This window comes from Pogona vitticeps, chromosome 3 (assembly GCF_051106095.1).
Source record: "Pogona vitticeps strain Pit_001003342236 chromosome 3, PviZW2.1, whole genome shotgun sequence".
Classification (NCBI taxonomy): Eukaryota; Metazoa; Chordata; class Lepidosauria; order Squamata; family Agamidae; genus Pogona; species Pogona vitticeps.
In genome coordinates, this window is record NC_135785.1 from 61,883,405 (window position 1) to 61,898,101 (window position 14,697).

The following is a 14,697-nucleotide window of genomic DNA, read 5'->3' on the forward strand; positions in this document are numbered from 1 at the left end:
ATGGAATCCCCTTTCTATTCCTTTGGCTGCACTCAGCCATGAGCACAAGGTTAACTAATCCTGGTTTTCATTTTAGATATCCCACCAATAATATTGTACAATCAACCACAACATATTAACTATAGTTTAAAATGACTTACTGTGTGTGTGTTTCATTAATATAGATAACATTACGAAGGCCCAAAGAAGGAATACTAGCATTAAAAAGCTTGTCCTGAATGCAAAGGAGAGAGAAAAACATTTCTTCTATTAGCAATCAATTCACAATAATCAGTCAACATATACACCATTGTGCTTATCTTTAACATAAATTACACTATTATTAGAGACAGCATGATGAGTGCACAGTTACCTTAACTTTGAAACTGGGTCACCTGATTGAAAAATATGACATGAAACTTATGGTTCAAACTTTTATTGATTTAGTCCAATTTACCCAGCTTTGGGGAGTGCATGCATAGCAACAGCGTCCCACAAATGGCCTGTTTCGGCCCAGGAGGGTTTCTTTCCATTTTAAGGTAGCTGATCGGAAGACAGTAGGCCTAGAATTGCATTCTTCCTAGAAAACAATGAAAAACAATACAGTAAAAAAAAAGACTGCACATAACAGTTGAAGTCTTCAACTTTCCTCCTATATATTCCCTATGTATAAACCTATGAACAGTACAGGTTTATCCACTGCCAAAATCTTTCTGTGTGGTGACGCAAATGGCATAACTTTTGGAGGCAAATTACCCCAGTTAAGAAATCACCATAGACATTATCCATAATGGCTAAAGTGATTTCTTAACTCAAGGCAATTTATCTCCAAAAGTGAGGCTGTTTGTGTTATGCCAGAATAATGAGGTTAAAGGACTTGGGCTAGTGATTTTAATAGAGATTAATGGTATTTTTAATCCTCTCACTGAAACAAACTGGACTTAAAACTGCAGCCATAAACATATCTACCTGAGAGTAAGAACCACTAAACTCAATGTGGTTTTCTTCTGAGTAGATATGTATAGGATAGCATGGCTAATCCCTAAAGGGAATATTCCAGCCAAAGGTCATTCCCCAAATAAGTATGACATGAAATAATATTCAAACACTCATTAAGATAAAGTTCCTTAACTCCACTTAGTGTACAATACACACAACATATTTGCAGGCATCAAATGTCTTAACATTTTCTAAACAAGTTTGTAATTCAATGAACATTGGCCAAGAAACTAGCTCTATTAAGTTCAGTGAGACTTACTTCTAAATATGCATGTTTCTCATTGCAAAATATAAATAAGACAAAGAAGTTAGTCAACTGTAATAATTTAAACATACTGCTATTTCAGTCATAACCTATTTATTTATTTATTTATTTATTTATTTGATTTATATCCCGCCCATCTGGTCTGGTCGACCACTCTGGGCGGCTTCCAATAAGGTGTATACGATAAAACATAAGAATTTTACAAACAGTCCATAACACATACAATAATAAAACAAATAATAAATGAAAGAAAAAATAAAGAATTAAATATTGACAGGAGGGAAGGCCTGAACATACAACCATGTTTTTAGTTGACTCTTAAAAGTGCCCAGCGTAGGGGCCGCACGAATAACCAGAGGAAGGTTATTCCAGAGGCGAGGAGCCACCACTGAGAAGGCCCGGTTTCATATCCTTTCCTTCCGGGCCTCCCTCGGCGTTAGGCTCCTCAGCCTCATCTCCTGGCTCGTGCGGGTGATCTGAGTAGATCTAGTTGGGAACAGGCGTTCCGCCAAGTATCGGGGTCCTAAACAGTTTAGGGCCTTATATGTAAGCATTAACACTTTGAAGTCAATGCGGAAACGGATGGGCAGCCAGTGCAGCATGGCCAGAGTAGGAGAGATATGTTGGTATTTTCTCACTCCAGTAAGGAGTCTGGCCGCCGCATTCTGCACCACTTGGAGTTTCCGCATCAACTTCAAAGGGAGCCCCATGTAGAGCGTGTTACAGTAGTCTAATCTAGAGATTACGAGCGCATGTACTAAGGTAGTGAGTGCCCTTGTGTCTAGGTAAGGTCGCAGCCGGGCAATCCACCAAAGGTGGAAAAAGGCGGTGCAGACTACCAACACCACCTGCGTTTCCATGGTGTCGGGTCCAGGTGTACCCCTAGGTTGCGGACCCCACTCTTCACGGCCAGGGCCACCCCCTCCAAACATAAGGGAGTTTCCCAAGCCACCATCCACAGGGTCACCCACCCTCAGAACTTCCGTCTTGTCCGGGTTCAGCCTCAGCCCGTTCTCCTGCATCCATTGCAGTATGGCCCCTAGGCAGCGCTGGAGGGACAGGACGGCATCACCTGCAGTTGGTGAAAAGGAGATGTAGAGCTGGGTGTCATCAACATATTGATGACACGATGCTCCACACCCCCCGATGACCCCACCCAGCGGCCTCATATAGATGTTAAACAGCATTGGGGAAATAGTCAACCCCTGTGGAACCCCACATTTGAGACTCCACGAGGCCGAAATACTCTCCCCAAGCTGCACTCTCTGGGGGCGGTTCTCCAAGAAGGAACGGAACCAGGCCAGAGCCAAGCCACTGATACCCAACTCAGAGAGCCTCCCCAGGAGGAAATCGTGGTCAACGGTATCGAAGGCTGCTGAGGAGGACCAACAAAGATATTTTACCCATCAGCCTCCCTCAACAAGTCATTATACAGGGCGACCAATGCCGTCTCTGTACCGTGGCACGGCCTGAAGCCCAACTGAAATGGATCCAGGGCATCTGTTTCATCCAGATGTACCTGAAGCTGGTCAGCCACTACCCTGTCGACCACTTTGCTCATGAAAGAAACATTGGCGACGGGCCTATAATTGCCAATTTCGTCCACCGCCAAATTAGATTTCTTTCTTATGGGCCTAATGAGTGTCTCCATGTACCCGTCAGTCTCATTTTTACACAAACACGCCACTTGCAAATGTAATGGAGTGGCTGAAATCCTGTTGCTGGAATTCATGCTGTATACCACTGATGACATCAACAACAACAGCTAATTTTCAGAAATTAACATTTTCGACCCTTGGGTAACTGCTTTCATTCTTGAGAACCTGCAGAAGCCACAGGATGGGAGACAGAACTTTTAATTACTCAAAATTGACACTATCGGTAAAGTCATTCTGGTAGCAGTGATTTTGGTAATGAAAGACTTCCCCCTCCAATCCTGTGATTTCCAAAGAAGCCTTGGGAAAGAAGAAAGAAATATTTAATTACCAAAAATTTCCACTGGTGAAAACATCAGCAGCTTTATGCAAAGTAAATAACAGGAACAGGATCTCAGCCATTTAAAGAAGACTAAGGACTTTTTCCTGCTATTTCCTTAAATATAAAGGATTCTCTGGAAAAGTTACTGAACTGAATGTTCCTGTTGATTTTTATATATAACTGCAATACAATGAGGCAATGAAAACTATCTTGAACAAAAATCAAAGAATACTATTCCTATGCAGACCTACTTCCGCGTCCCACTAAATTCCCATAGGATTTATTTATGATTGAACATGCATAGAACAGGCTTCAAAAGGCAAGGATGTCAAGTAAAAGTTAGCACACCAAACTGAGAGTAAAGTTCTATACAAATGTACAGAGACCAAATTACAAAAAACTTTAAGACACTAAAAACAAGTACAGGCTATCACACAACAGACCATTTCCAAACACTGAAGAAATTTACAAATCTTCTTAGCAGCCTCCCTTTAATTCTATGCTGGACCTACTGCCAATCCATTCCGCCTAGTATAAAAGTTAAACCATTCTCACACATGTTATTTGTAGCATCAACTTTTTTCTTATAAAGAAAGACTCAAACAGAGATGTCAAAGTAATCCTCTTTTGTTTTATCACTGACCATGTCTCCCAATCATCAAGAATTTCAGGTTCATGTGCTCCTCATCCCCAAATATTGCATAATCAAATTTTAACCAGTCTGCTGACATCATATCCTCCTCCACTTCATAACTATCTTTACATTTCACCCACTTACAGCTGTTGATTGCTCCTCATGTCTACCTCAAGACCAAAGGGTGCATTACTGTTGTTGTTATTGTTTTCTTTTAAAAATCTGCAATGGACTTCAAAATTTGTTGATATTCTTTCCTCACATCACATCTAATTTGGGCCATGGAAGCCTTTTCTAGTGCCACATGACCTCTTTAAGTACTTGCATTTTTGTTGTTTGGTACTGAACTATTATAAATACAGAACCTTTATAGAGTTCAGGAGTCACAATAATCTCCTCTATCTGAAATTCCAGAAAATGAAAAGTAAGGATGGGATTTTTATAATTTCAGTATCCCAAGCCAGGGACTAGGAGATGAAAAAGAATAAGGCAAAAGACCATGACCTGCTTCACTACACATACTTTATCTGGGAAGCAAAAGGGAATACCCTCTCAATTGGACTGCTTTTTGGGAGTCATTTCACTGCTCGATGGGAGGGTAGTTTATTGAGAGGTTCCCACTATAGAATCTAATGGGTAGCAGGACTATTCTTCCATGGAGAAGTAAGTGGACTCTGCTGGGAAACAGTGCGGTTCAAGAGATGTTCCCTTCTGCTTCCTAGCCAAAGCACATATCGCTCATAAGAGCATTAGGAAGACCACTCTTTTGCCTTGTTCCTCCTCCTCTTTCAGTCCCAGAAGTCAGCTTGGGGGATTCCAGGTGACTTCTGGGGCTGGGAGGCCTGGAACTATGAATATCCTATCCACAACTGTCTATACTGCTCTTTCCTCAGATCTACTATGATTCATTCTTTTCTTTTCTTTCTTTCTTTTTTGAGATTTAACAGAGGTACAGACTGTAATGGGAGAATTAGCAATCAGTACTGTAATTAGTAATGGGAGAATAATATCAAACTTAAGGAAATGAGAAGTTACTGAAAATAAACAGCAGCACATTATACTTACCCATTCTTCACTGGACAGTTTACACTTTGAGACAGTGCATTCTACTGAAGATGATGAATAAGAAACATCTATTGTTCCAAGTGACAAAGGAACATCATCCATGATTCACAATTTAAATTCAAAACCATGAGCTAGAGAAAGATAATAAAGTCAATGTTAAAGATTAATTGTGCACAGAATTACAAGACAATACTCTAGGATACCATATGCAAATATTAATAAATCAGCTCTGTCTGAATATTCTTTCACTGTCCCTGTTTGTTTTAGTTATCAGCCCTCTTGAAACTGAAATTCTGTGCTTGTTCAGAGGAGTTTCATATTAAATATGCAAAGGATTAAACTGCATATTACAAATACAGCTATTTTGCTTTCTGTTCTTCTGTATCTGTTGTAACTTCAGAAAGACAAGAAAATAAATAGTTTTTCAAAAATGACACACATCTTCTCTGCCAAGTAACCAAAGTGTTTACACACAGAGAAGGTTTTACTCCTTATGACACATATTTAAACTCGCAAGGTTACAGAGATCATTTCTGTCGTTCCTTCTTTAGTCTATAAACTTGGATAATTGTGAAGAAATTGCAGTTAAACATAAATATCATGTACATAACAAGTGAAAAAAGAATTTGAGCATTCAAAATGAATATTTCTTTATAGCAGCAGGTGCTATTTGTCACTGAAATCAAAAGCAGCAGATTAATGGCAACTTCATAATGGTAGTTATCTAGAGCAGTGGTTCTTAACCTTTGTTACTTGGATGTTTTTGAACTGCAACTCCCAGAAACCCCAGCCAGCAAAGTTGGTGTTGAAGGCTTCTGGGAGTTGCAGTCCAAAACCCCTGAGTAACCCGAGGTTAAGAACCAGTGATCTAGAGCATGAATTCCCAACATTGCTGAACCACATCTCCCATCAGGATCACTAATTATCAGAAAACTGCAATCAAAAATCATCTGAAAGTCCTCAGCCTGATCCCACCCCTCTACTTCAAAACCCAACAGATTTGTTTTTCATGCTTTCAGTGGCATATATATTAGAGTGTTAAGATAATGCACTTTAGCCTAATTTGAAGCCGCTCATAGTAAAAATATACCACAGGCTCAAAAGCTTTGCTATAAATAAAAGTAGGACTGCCAGATATTAGTATCGGGTGTTGAATGTCTCTGAGTAGCAGCAGGCTACTGCCAAGGTATTTCACACAAGCTGTGTAGTCACCATGGTAACAGGACCAGTATCAGCCAAGCTGCCTGGATAATGAAAAGTATTTTCACCCAAGGTTAGTTAAGTACACCAACAGCATACAAGATTGAAAGAAACAGGGAATAGTAAAAGCAGCTCATTTTTAAAAAAAACTAGTTGGATTTACCTGCAGCATCTGCTCTGAATCATACATCAGGCTGGCCCTTATAGTCATTATAATGCTTGAATTGCTTTCATTCACTATTATGTTTCAACAAAATACATACACACAAGTGCATCACAAGCACAGAAAGATGAATAACACTGCTGAAAGCTCCTTTGCATCAGGCAAACACATTTCCCCCCTCAGTAGTAATGAAAGTAATACATTTTGCTATTATTTACTGTTTTTTCCTATCTATTTGCAAAAGCTCTGTAGCTATCCACCAAAGATACAGTATTCAACTATGTTATGCCCTTTTCCAGTCTGCATGGAGAATCTACTTCTACACAGTGTAAGGGGAAAAGTATTTCCGCATTTAAATGTGTTATTTGGTGCTTAGAGAAAAAGACAGGACAAAAGATGGGAAATTTTACAGGAGCTTCAAACTGAAAACAATAAGGCATACTATATAAAACAATCTGCTGCAGTAGGCAATTGCACAACCAAAGTCTCTGAATAGTACCCCTCTGTTACTATAATACCGTATTTCCTTTCTTAGTTAGCTTTTAAAATTGTATTTTATTGCTTGGATTCCTGCCTGCAGCCAATAACACACCCCCACAGGTTATGACACCATCTTCAGGTCAGAAACTCTCAAGACCCTGACATCACACATACCCTACACCCACATACAGGCATCTCAATACACTCACCACAACGTGCCCCGCATCACCGAAATCGATGTCGCCCAAGAGCCTACCCATGAGGGAATCCCAAAAAATAGCTTTTGGGAACAACGTTCCAAACTGCCCCTACATTATATCCCCCAGGAGAGTCCCTCCTCTGAGACAGACTAGGTATGCGTCTCCTTCACGCACGCACCCACCCACACCTGCCATACGCACCAAGACTCCCTGGGACGCATTTCCATCCTCCTGCCCCAAAGGGATTCCCCCACCCTTCAACGCCGGGATCCCGTAACCTAAGCTTCCCCTGACCTTGCCAGTCGCGCAGCTGCCAAAGACTGCTGTACCCACCACGGGAACTCAGTGCCGCCGAAGACTCAGGACCGACCGGGCAGCCGGTCACCCGTGCGCTCTTGCTCACCCTGCACCAAAAAGGGCGGGCGCCGCGTGACGCGACTTCCTGAGCGCCCGTCACCATGGCGCGGAGCGCACGCCCGGCTGGTCTTCTTTCCCGGTCCCCGCCCTGGCGAGGAGACGGGCGGTAGCCCCGGGGAGGAGGAGGAGGAGGAGGAGCAGGGGGTCCTCCGCGCTGCAGAGGCGGCGGTTCCCGTTCAGCTGCCCAGGAAGCGATTGCTGCGAAGGGTCCCGGCTAGGCTTGGCCTCGGCGTGCTTCAGTGCGGCATACGCCGAATTCCTTATTGCAGGAAGTGCTCTCTCTGAATTGCTCACGGCACTAGAGTTTCCCGAGTAACCCCACACACACACACACACACACACACACAAACACACATTCACTTACGTGCATAGATTTGTAACACGATTTAGGAAGTTCAATGTTCGAGCAGGAAACTTCAGAGATGGGAAATATTCCTCCCCTGCTCCCGGACTATAGGTCTTCCCACAATACCCGAGGCCAATAGCTATGTTGGATCGGGTTATTTGGCATGTTTTTGTAGCCCCCAAAAAGGGATTTTCCCTCGTTTTGATAATATCTCAATCTGCTGACAGGAAAAGTAGGGGAAGGAAAAGGGAAAGAATCTGCTGCAGTAGGCAATTGCACAACAAAAGTCTCTGAAGACCCTTTGGGTACTATAATACCACATTCCTTTTCGTAGTTAGTTTTTAAAATTGTACAGTATTTTATTGCTTGGATTCTGCCTGCAGCCAATAACACACCCCAACAGGTTAGGATACCATCTTCATGTCACAAACTCACGACGCAGACATCACCTCCCCCCCCCCTACACACATGCAGGCATCCCAACACACTCACCACGATGTGCCCGCAAACTGCACCAGAGCACAAAGTTCTGACTCCTGGCGAAACGTTAGGAAGAAAAACCTTAAGAACACGGCCAAACAGCACAAAAAACAACAACCATCAAAAAGGAAAAGACAATTTAAAATATTCTGAAAGCACTTTGTCATTGTGAGTAACTATTTTCTTAAACTTCACTCATAAAATTTTAACATTCACTGCCATACAGAAATGGCTGTATTTCTAAGGTAATATTTTCATCCTATTTTTCTCAGCTGATGTTAAAAAATACATACTAACTCAAGATGGAGATGACAGGGATGGGCCTCTGATGGACATTCTGCCATCTTGAATGTCATAGAAAGGACCAAACTGTGAGGATGAGGGTATGAAGCAATCCAGTCCTGATGGGAGATACTAGCACCAACATGGTCATGGACGACAAGAAAAGTAGAGTTTATGCCACTTGTCCATAAAAATGGAAGGTCAAACTACATCGAACATGCATTTTTAAAAACCTGTGTGAAAAAAATCCCTGTCTAATTAGAGGCTAAACACATCTCTTCTTCCCAAGGCTCTCTTCACACATGAGAGCAACAGAAATGTGTGGGGAGAGGGTGGAACGTCATGCACTTTCCTCTTTTCAGGTTTAGTTAGATTGCTTGGAGAGCTCGATAGTTTACGTATGCTGCAGAGCCAGAGGTTGGTAGTTCAATTCCTAGAAGAAGAGCCAGCCTGCGTAGCCTTGGACAAATTGCATAGTCCCAGGACTCCTGCAAAGGAAGGTACTGTACTTAATGGACTATACAAGGACAGGGAGAAAATTGCTAGTGATAGGGAACTTTAATAATAGGACCATGGTGGCTGACAGATTTGTGATGCTTCAACCAGGTACGAAGGAGAGGACTGGGTAGGGAAGGCATTTGTGAGTTTTGTGATCCAAAACGATTCATGAGTTGTTGGAGGTCTTCAGCAGAGTGGACAACAACAGCTGCATCGTCGGCAAAGAGGAAGTCCTGCATGCATTTCAGCTGGACTTTGGTCTTTGCTCTCAGTCTAGAGAGATTAAAGAGCTTTCCATCTGATCTAGTCCGGAGATAGATGCCTTCTGTTGGAGTTCCAAAGTTCCTTCAGCGTGGCAGCAAAAAAGCTCCCAAACAGAGTTGGCACAAGAACACGGTCCTGTTTCACTCCGCTTCGGATGTCAAAGGGATCTGATGTTGAGCCATGAAAAACTACAGTGCCCTTCATTTCTTCATGATGATGTTAAGGAGTCGAGGTGGACATACAATGTTGGGAAGTATTTTAAAAAGGCTGTCTCTGCTAACCAAATCAAAGGCCTTTGTGAGATCTATGAAGGCCACAAAGAGTGGCTGTTGTTGTTCCCTACATTTCTCCTGCAACTATCTGAGGGAGAATACCATGTCAGTGGTGGATCTATTAGCTCGAAATCCACACTGGGAATCAAACACTATGATATAGGTAGGCCAGTGGTTTCCAAACATTTTGGACTCATGACTTCATTGATTTACTAATCACTGCTGCTGCTCCCCTTGCTCGGAGGGGCCATCAGGAGTTTCACTGGGGTAGGCTCTTGACACCCTTCCACAGCCATGCCGTCTCCCGTTGCCAAATATCCCTGGGACCCACCTCCTTCCAGGTCCTGATGCAGGAAACCCTCAAGGTCACCTGGGAAGTGCATCTACCAGGCACCATAGAGATGAGGCAAGGAGAGGCAGGCAGACAGCCTCCGCTTCCAGTTCCTTTTGACATAGAGCTGTGAACAGCTGCTCTACAGCCTTCATGGTTCTGTATTCTGTCCTTTTTCCTTGGCTTGGATTTCAGGTGCCCCACAGAGCCACAGCACACAATTTGGGAATCCCTGAGGTACGCCACCACCAATTCACTTGGTCTCCTGGAAGCTTCCTTTCCATTCCAGAGCCATGTTGCTGTAAAACTCAGAGCTGGATTGCCTGGCAAGGCCGGGGCACTAACCTAAGCCAAACTGCTTCCTGGGAGAGGTTTCCCACCTCCCACCCTTCTTTCCTTCTGGCTAGCCCCTACCTCAACACTCGCAAGCAAGCAAGGAAATGGATTCCTAATTGTCCTTGAAGAAAATCCACAGGGCTGTTGAGATTGTGTGTGTGTGTGTGTGTGTGTGTGTGAGAGAGAGAGAGAGAGAGAGAGAGAGACAGAGAGAGACAGAGAGAGATTGTCATCTTCACTCTTCAGCATGCTGAGAAACAAGAGAAGATTTCAACTCAGCTCTTACTCATAGAGGCATCATTGAGATAAAAATTAGAGTTTCTGGGGAGTCCTGGGTCCTACAGACTGTGTTAGCTATAATCCATGCTTTTCACTACCCATGGGTGGTTGGAACTGATCCCCCTCTGTCTACTATTTGTTGGCGAGGGTACTGAACTAGAGATTGATGGGGTGGTAGGAACGTTGATTGCGACAGGACAAACTTCATCAATCCCAGACTGGAACATGACTAAAGATCTAGAGATCCTTTGGGAATTCTTTGAAGTTGCTGGAGAGGGTGGAGAGGAGAGGACACTTTTACAAATGGACCACTAAAAAGGCTTCAACAAGATCAATCAGATCTATCTTTAGAAGGCTCTGGAATTGAAAAGTCTACCAGTCAGCTTTGTGGTATAGTTAAAAATGTGCTACAAAAGGACTACGGCAGAGCCACAGGTGAATGGTTGGAAGAGGACAGAGATCTCAATTTGATTAGGACTTAGACAAGGTTGCCTGTTGAGTTCCACATTTTGGCAGTAGATCCACTTCTGACATTAACAGAGTAGGATGGACAAATTGGAGGTTTTATACCTTTCTGAAGATACCTCAAAAGAAGAGAGTTAGAAGAATCAAGTTTGTGGTCCAGGCAGATAACATTTCTATTCGTGACCAATGAGCAGGAGTTGAGACTAGTAACAGAAATATTGGAAGAATATGGGAAGGTTTCAGGAATGATAATAAGCCAAAGATTAGAGTATATAGTTTAGATGGGATGAGAGAAGGAAAGACCTTAAAGGAAGCCTTCAGCAAACAGGCAGGAGACATGAGCAGGCAGACCATGGTTAAGATCCTGAGGATCTAGATGGGACGAGAGAAGGAAAGACCCCTAAAGGAAGCCTTGTGTAAACAGGCAAGAGACATGAGCAGGCAGACCACAGTTAAGATTCTGGGGAATCTTCATTTCACTTGATCCAAATGGGTGGGAAGAAGACTGGAGGAAGGGTGGAGACCCGACTGGAAAAACAAAGGCTTGACAGTTATGTACAGAGGGCAAAAATTTTCAACACATACAGCATACTAGCAGCAATTCATCTGGTGGCAGTGTGTCCACCCCACCCCAGAAACTTATAGATAGAACAATTGAAGAAACATTTACCTTCTTATAGAGAATACAGTATTTTCTCCCTTTCCAGGTGGTGATGATTAGCATGGTAAAAAAGGTTGTTTGGGGATGCCAACTCTTGGCCTTCTGTTCCTAGTTTTATTTCTAGTAAACAATTTACAGGAAAGGACATGCAAGGGGAGGAGCACTGCCAAGCAGAGTACAGGGAAATCAAGTATGGGGAGAGAAGTGGTGAAAGGAGGAAATTTGCTCTCCCAAATTGACCGCTGCCTTGCTGGTTGGGTTAAGATCTTATATAAAAGCTATGGCCAAGGATGTCAACAGATGGTAGGTGAAAGCAGCCTCTCTTAAGGCAATTGCCCCAGTGTGGATTGTAAAACAGGATGCTCATATAGAGATGGTAGAAGAGAAAATTCTGAAATCTTTGAAAGATAAAAATGAGTTAAACAATAATTTACTTGTATACCAACACCTCATAAGCAAAGACTTCATATTGTTGTTAGAGACAAACAGATCCCTTTCTCCTTGTGAAAAACAAAATGGAGAGCATACCACCTGGTTCTCAATGTGGGGGCAAAAAAATCCCAGGAGGAACGAACATCAATGATGTAGGAGGAGACATTGTGAAAATACCAGGAGGAGAGAAGAGGGCTAAGAACCTTTAAAAGAAACCTGCTTCTTGGCTTGAGAACTCTGGGAAAGTTTAGCAAATAAGCTGGAGTGGCCCTGTTTAATAGATCAATCAGCTGAAAAGGTGTTGTTAGGGAAAAAGCCAGAGAATGGATGGGAGGGCCCTAGAAAAGGAGCGCAGGCAAAAAGTAGTCAAAAGAATGGGAAGTCCTCTGGTCTTCAGTGAGAATCTTTAACCTGATGGTTTTGAATATCCTAGCTTTTCAGAGAGCAGAAGAAGCTAGCACTGGAAGGGCAGCAGATCCAAAGAAAGGTGCAGACAGGGTAGTGATGTAAATCAGAGTATATAGGTGAAGGTGAGAGAAAGAGAACTGGAAAGTTGTAACTGGTAGCAATGGTTGAATGAAAGGAATCTGGAAATTACCTAGAACATTGAAGATTGTTATCAGGTATAAACACCATGTAAGATTACAGTATTATGATCACAATGCAACTTTATTTCTAAATTGAAATATAAAAATTGTAGACAAGGTAAAAATGGATTATAGTACTAATTTTGTATAAGGATTTTTAAAAAAAGATTTGTGCTAATTGTACCCTTTCCTACAAAACCGTAACCCTGCCAATGTTTCTTTTTTCTTTTTCTTTAATAATTTTTACCTTTTCTGTATTTTGATTTATCCATTCACCTCTTAAATTTGTGATTTTTAAAAGATTTGTAGCTTGTTTTTCAGTTTTAAAAAATGCCCCCCAAAAACTCCCAGAAGAAGGGAATGGTAAACCACTTCCGTGTATTCTTCACCTCAAAAATCCTGGAAATGGTCACCATATGTCAGAATTGACAGCATACAATTATTATTAGTAATGACAGGACAGGGCTATGACTGCCCAACAACAGCAAATGTAAATCTTTCCGTCTTTCCACTACTCTGGAAACAGGCAGGAAGTGGGGGCTGAGTGACCTTCAGAGAGGAAGGCCTTTAGACATCCTCCACAAAATGGGTCTACTGCTTCTCCAAACAAAAGAAGGATCATCCTCTCTTGTTCTTACTCTCTCTCTCTGGTGAGAATGATGGGGCTGATTGTGGTGCCTAAAGAGCAACTGTAAATGACCATCACTATCTGTTTGGTTACCTCTCTCTTCTCTTTGTTGTTGTTTAGTCGTTAAGTCGTGTCTGACTCCTCATGACCCCATGGACCAGAGCACGCCAGGCCCTCCTGTCCTCCACTGCCTCCTGGAGTTGGGTCAAATTCATGTTGGTAGCTTCAGTGACGCTGTCCAACCATCTCATCGTCTGTCGTCCCCTTCTCCTCTTGCCTTCACACTTTCCCAACATCAGGGTCTTTTCCAGGGATTCTTCTCTTCTCATGAAATGGCCAAAGTATTGGAGCCTCAGCTTCAGGATCTGTCCTTCTAGTGAGCATTCAGGATTGATTTCCTTCAGAATGGATAGGTTTGTTCTCTTTGCAGTCCAGGGGACTCTCAAAAGCCTCCTCTAGCACCACAATTTATTTATTTATTTACTTGATTTATATCCCGCTCATCTGATCAAATCGACCACTCTTCGGCGGTCAGCCTTCTTTTTGATGCTTTTGAATCGCGGTGCTGAAGGAGTCTCTCTTCTCTAGGTGGGATATTATTGAGGGTTGCTCATGGAAGGACCAGGGACCTTCTATTACAAGCTTATCTTCATTCTCCCCTTTGGGCAGCACTGTAGGAAATGGCTTGGATCCAGTTCTTCATACTTTCCAGAGCTATAAGATGTTTGAGTGAGTGGAGGCACCCAACAGAACAGAGCAGGTGAACAACCAGAAACAGCAGCAATTATTGCTTGCCAGCCTTGTGCAGTCTCTGCTGCTGAGGAAATGAAAGCCTATGCAAATATGTAGAGACAGTAGCTGCTGTTGCCTGTCCCTTCTCTGAGTGGCAGGCAGAAGAGTTTGGCTTGCAGATAAATTCCTACCATCATCATATAGCCAACCTGGCACTGCACCCTCCTCACAAACAATAGTGTGCGTCAGTGCTACCATTCATCCCCACCTTACTGCCAGTCACTTTCCCCAGATGTGCTCACTCTGTAGTGCTGAATGGAAGCAAAGGGTTGTACTCAAGCATTGCATTTTAGAATTCATAGGATGCTTGCGGCAGAGGGAAAGAGGCAGCAGCAATCCCCCATGCACTGTAGGCAGTAGTCCCATGGAGCTATTGCAGCACATGGGCTTCCCAAGAACATCAGGTACTAATGCTAAGCCTTACTTTGCTAAACAGAGGAATAATTCAGGTGAGTGAACGAAAGGGTTGAAGGGCTTTCTTCCATGTCTAGCTTTCCTATCTGTACAAGCAGTTGGTTGGAGGGCCTGCTTCCATTTTCTAATGAAGATCTCAGGCCCCCTTTCTGAAGAAAAACAGCATACAGCACAGCCAGACCTAAGCTGATCAACTTTATTCAAAAGACTTTGATGACCAACTTCTGAAAGTAGGTGCACACCTCTAGCTG

At 42.8% G+C, this 14,697-nt stretch overlaps 1 protein-coding gene and 1 long non-coding RNA gene across 11 annotated transcripts in view; one reads left to right on the plus strand and one right to left on the minus strand.

Annotated features, from left to right (window-relative positions):
- Window positions 1–5,852, plus strand: part of LOC144587907 (uncharacterized) — a 174,463-nt gene extending 168,611 nt beyond the window's left edge. The window contains exon 2 of the long non-coding RNA XR_013543148.1: window positions 5,772–5,852. This is a non-coding gene — a long non-coding RNA (uncharacterized LOC144587907). The remainder of the gene's footprint in view (window positions 1–5,771) is intronic.
- GPAM (glycerol-3-phosphate acyltransferase, mitochondrial) overlaps window positions 1–11,688 on the minus strand; it is a 46,576-nt gene extending 34,888 nt beyond the window's left edge. For 2 of the 10 annotated variants that reach the window (XM_078389527.1, XM_020779849.3), the window contains exons 1-4: window positions 7,296–7,398; window positions 4,920–5,050; window positions 437–559; window positions 141–214 (exon numbers count right to left, since the gene is read on the minus strand). In XM_078389527.1, the coding sequence (XP_078245653.1) occupies window positions 141–214; window positions 437–559; window positions 4,920–5,021 (299 nt within the window). In that variant the 5' untranslated portion in view covers window positions 5,022–5,050; window positions 7,296–7,398. Of the gene's footprint in view, window positions 1–140; window positions 215–436; window positions 560–4,919; window positions 5,505–6,282; window positions 7,399–7,743; window positions 8,311–11,602 lie in introns of those variants that run through there. The other 8 variants (XM_072995550.2, XM_020779850.3, XM_078389528.1 and 5 more) reach the window with 6 other exon arrangements.
- Between the last annotated feature and the right edge of the window lie 3,009 nt (window positions 11,689–14,697).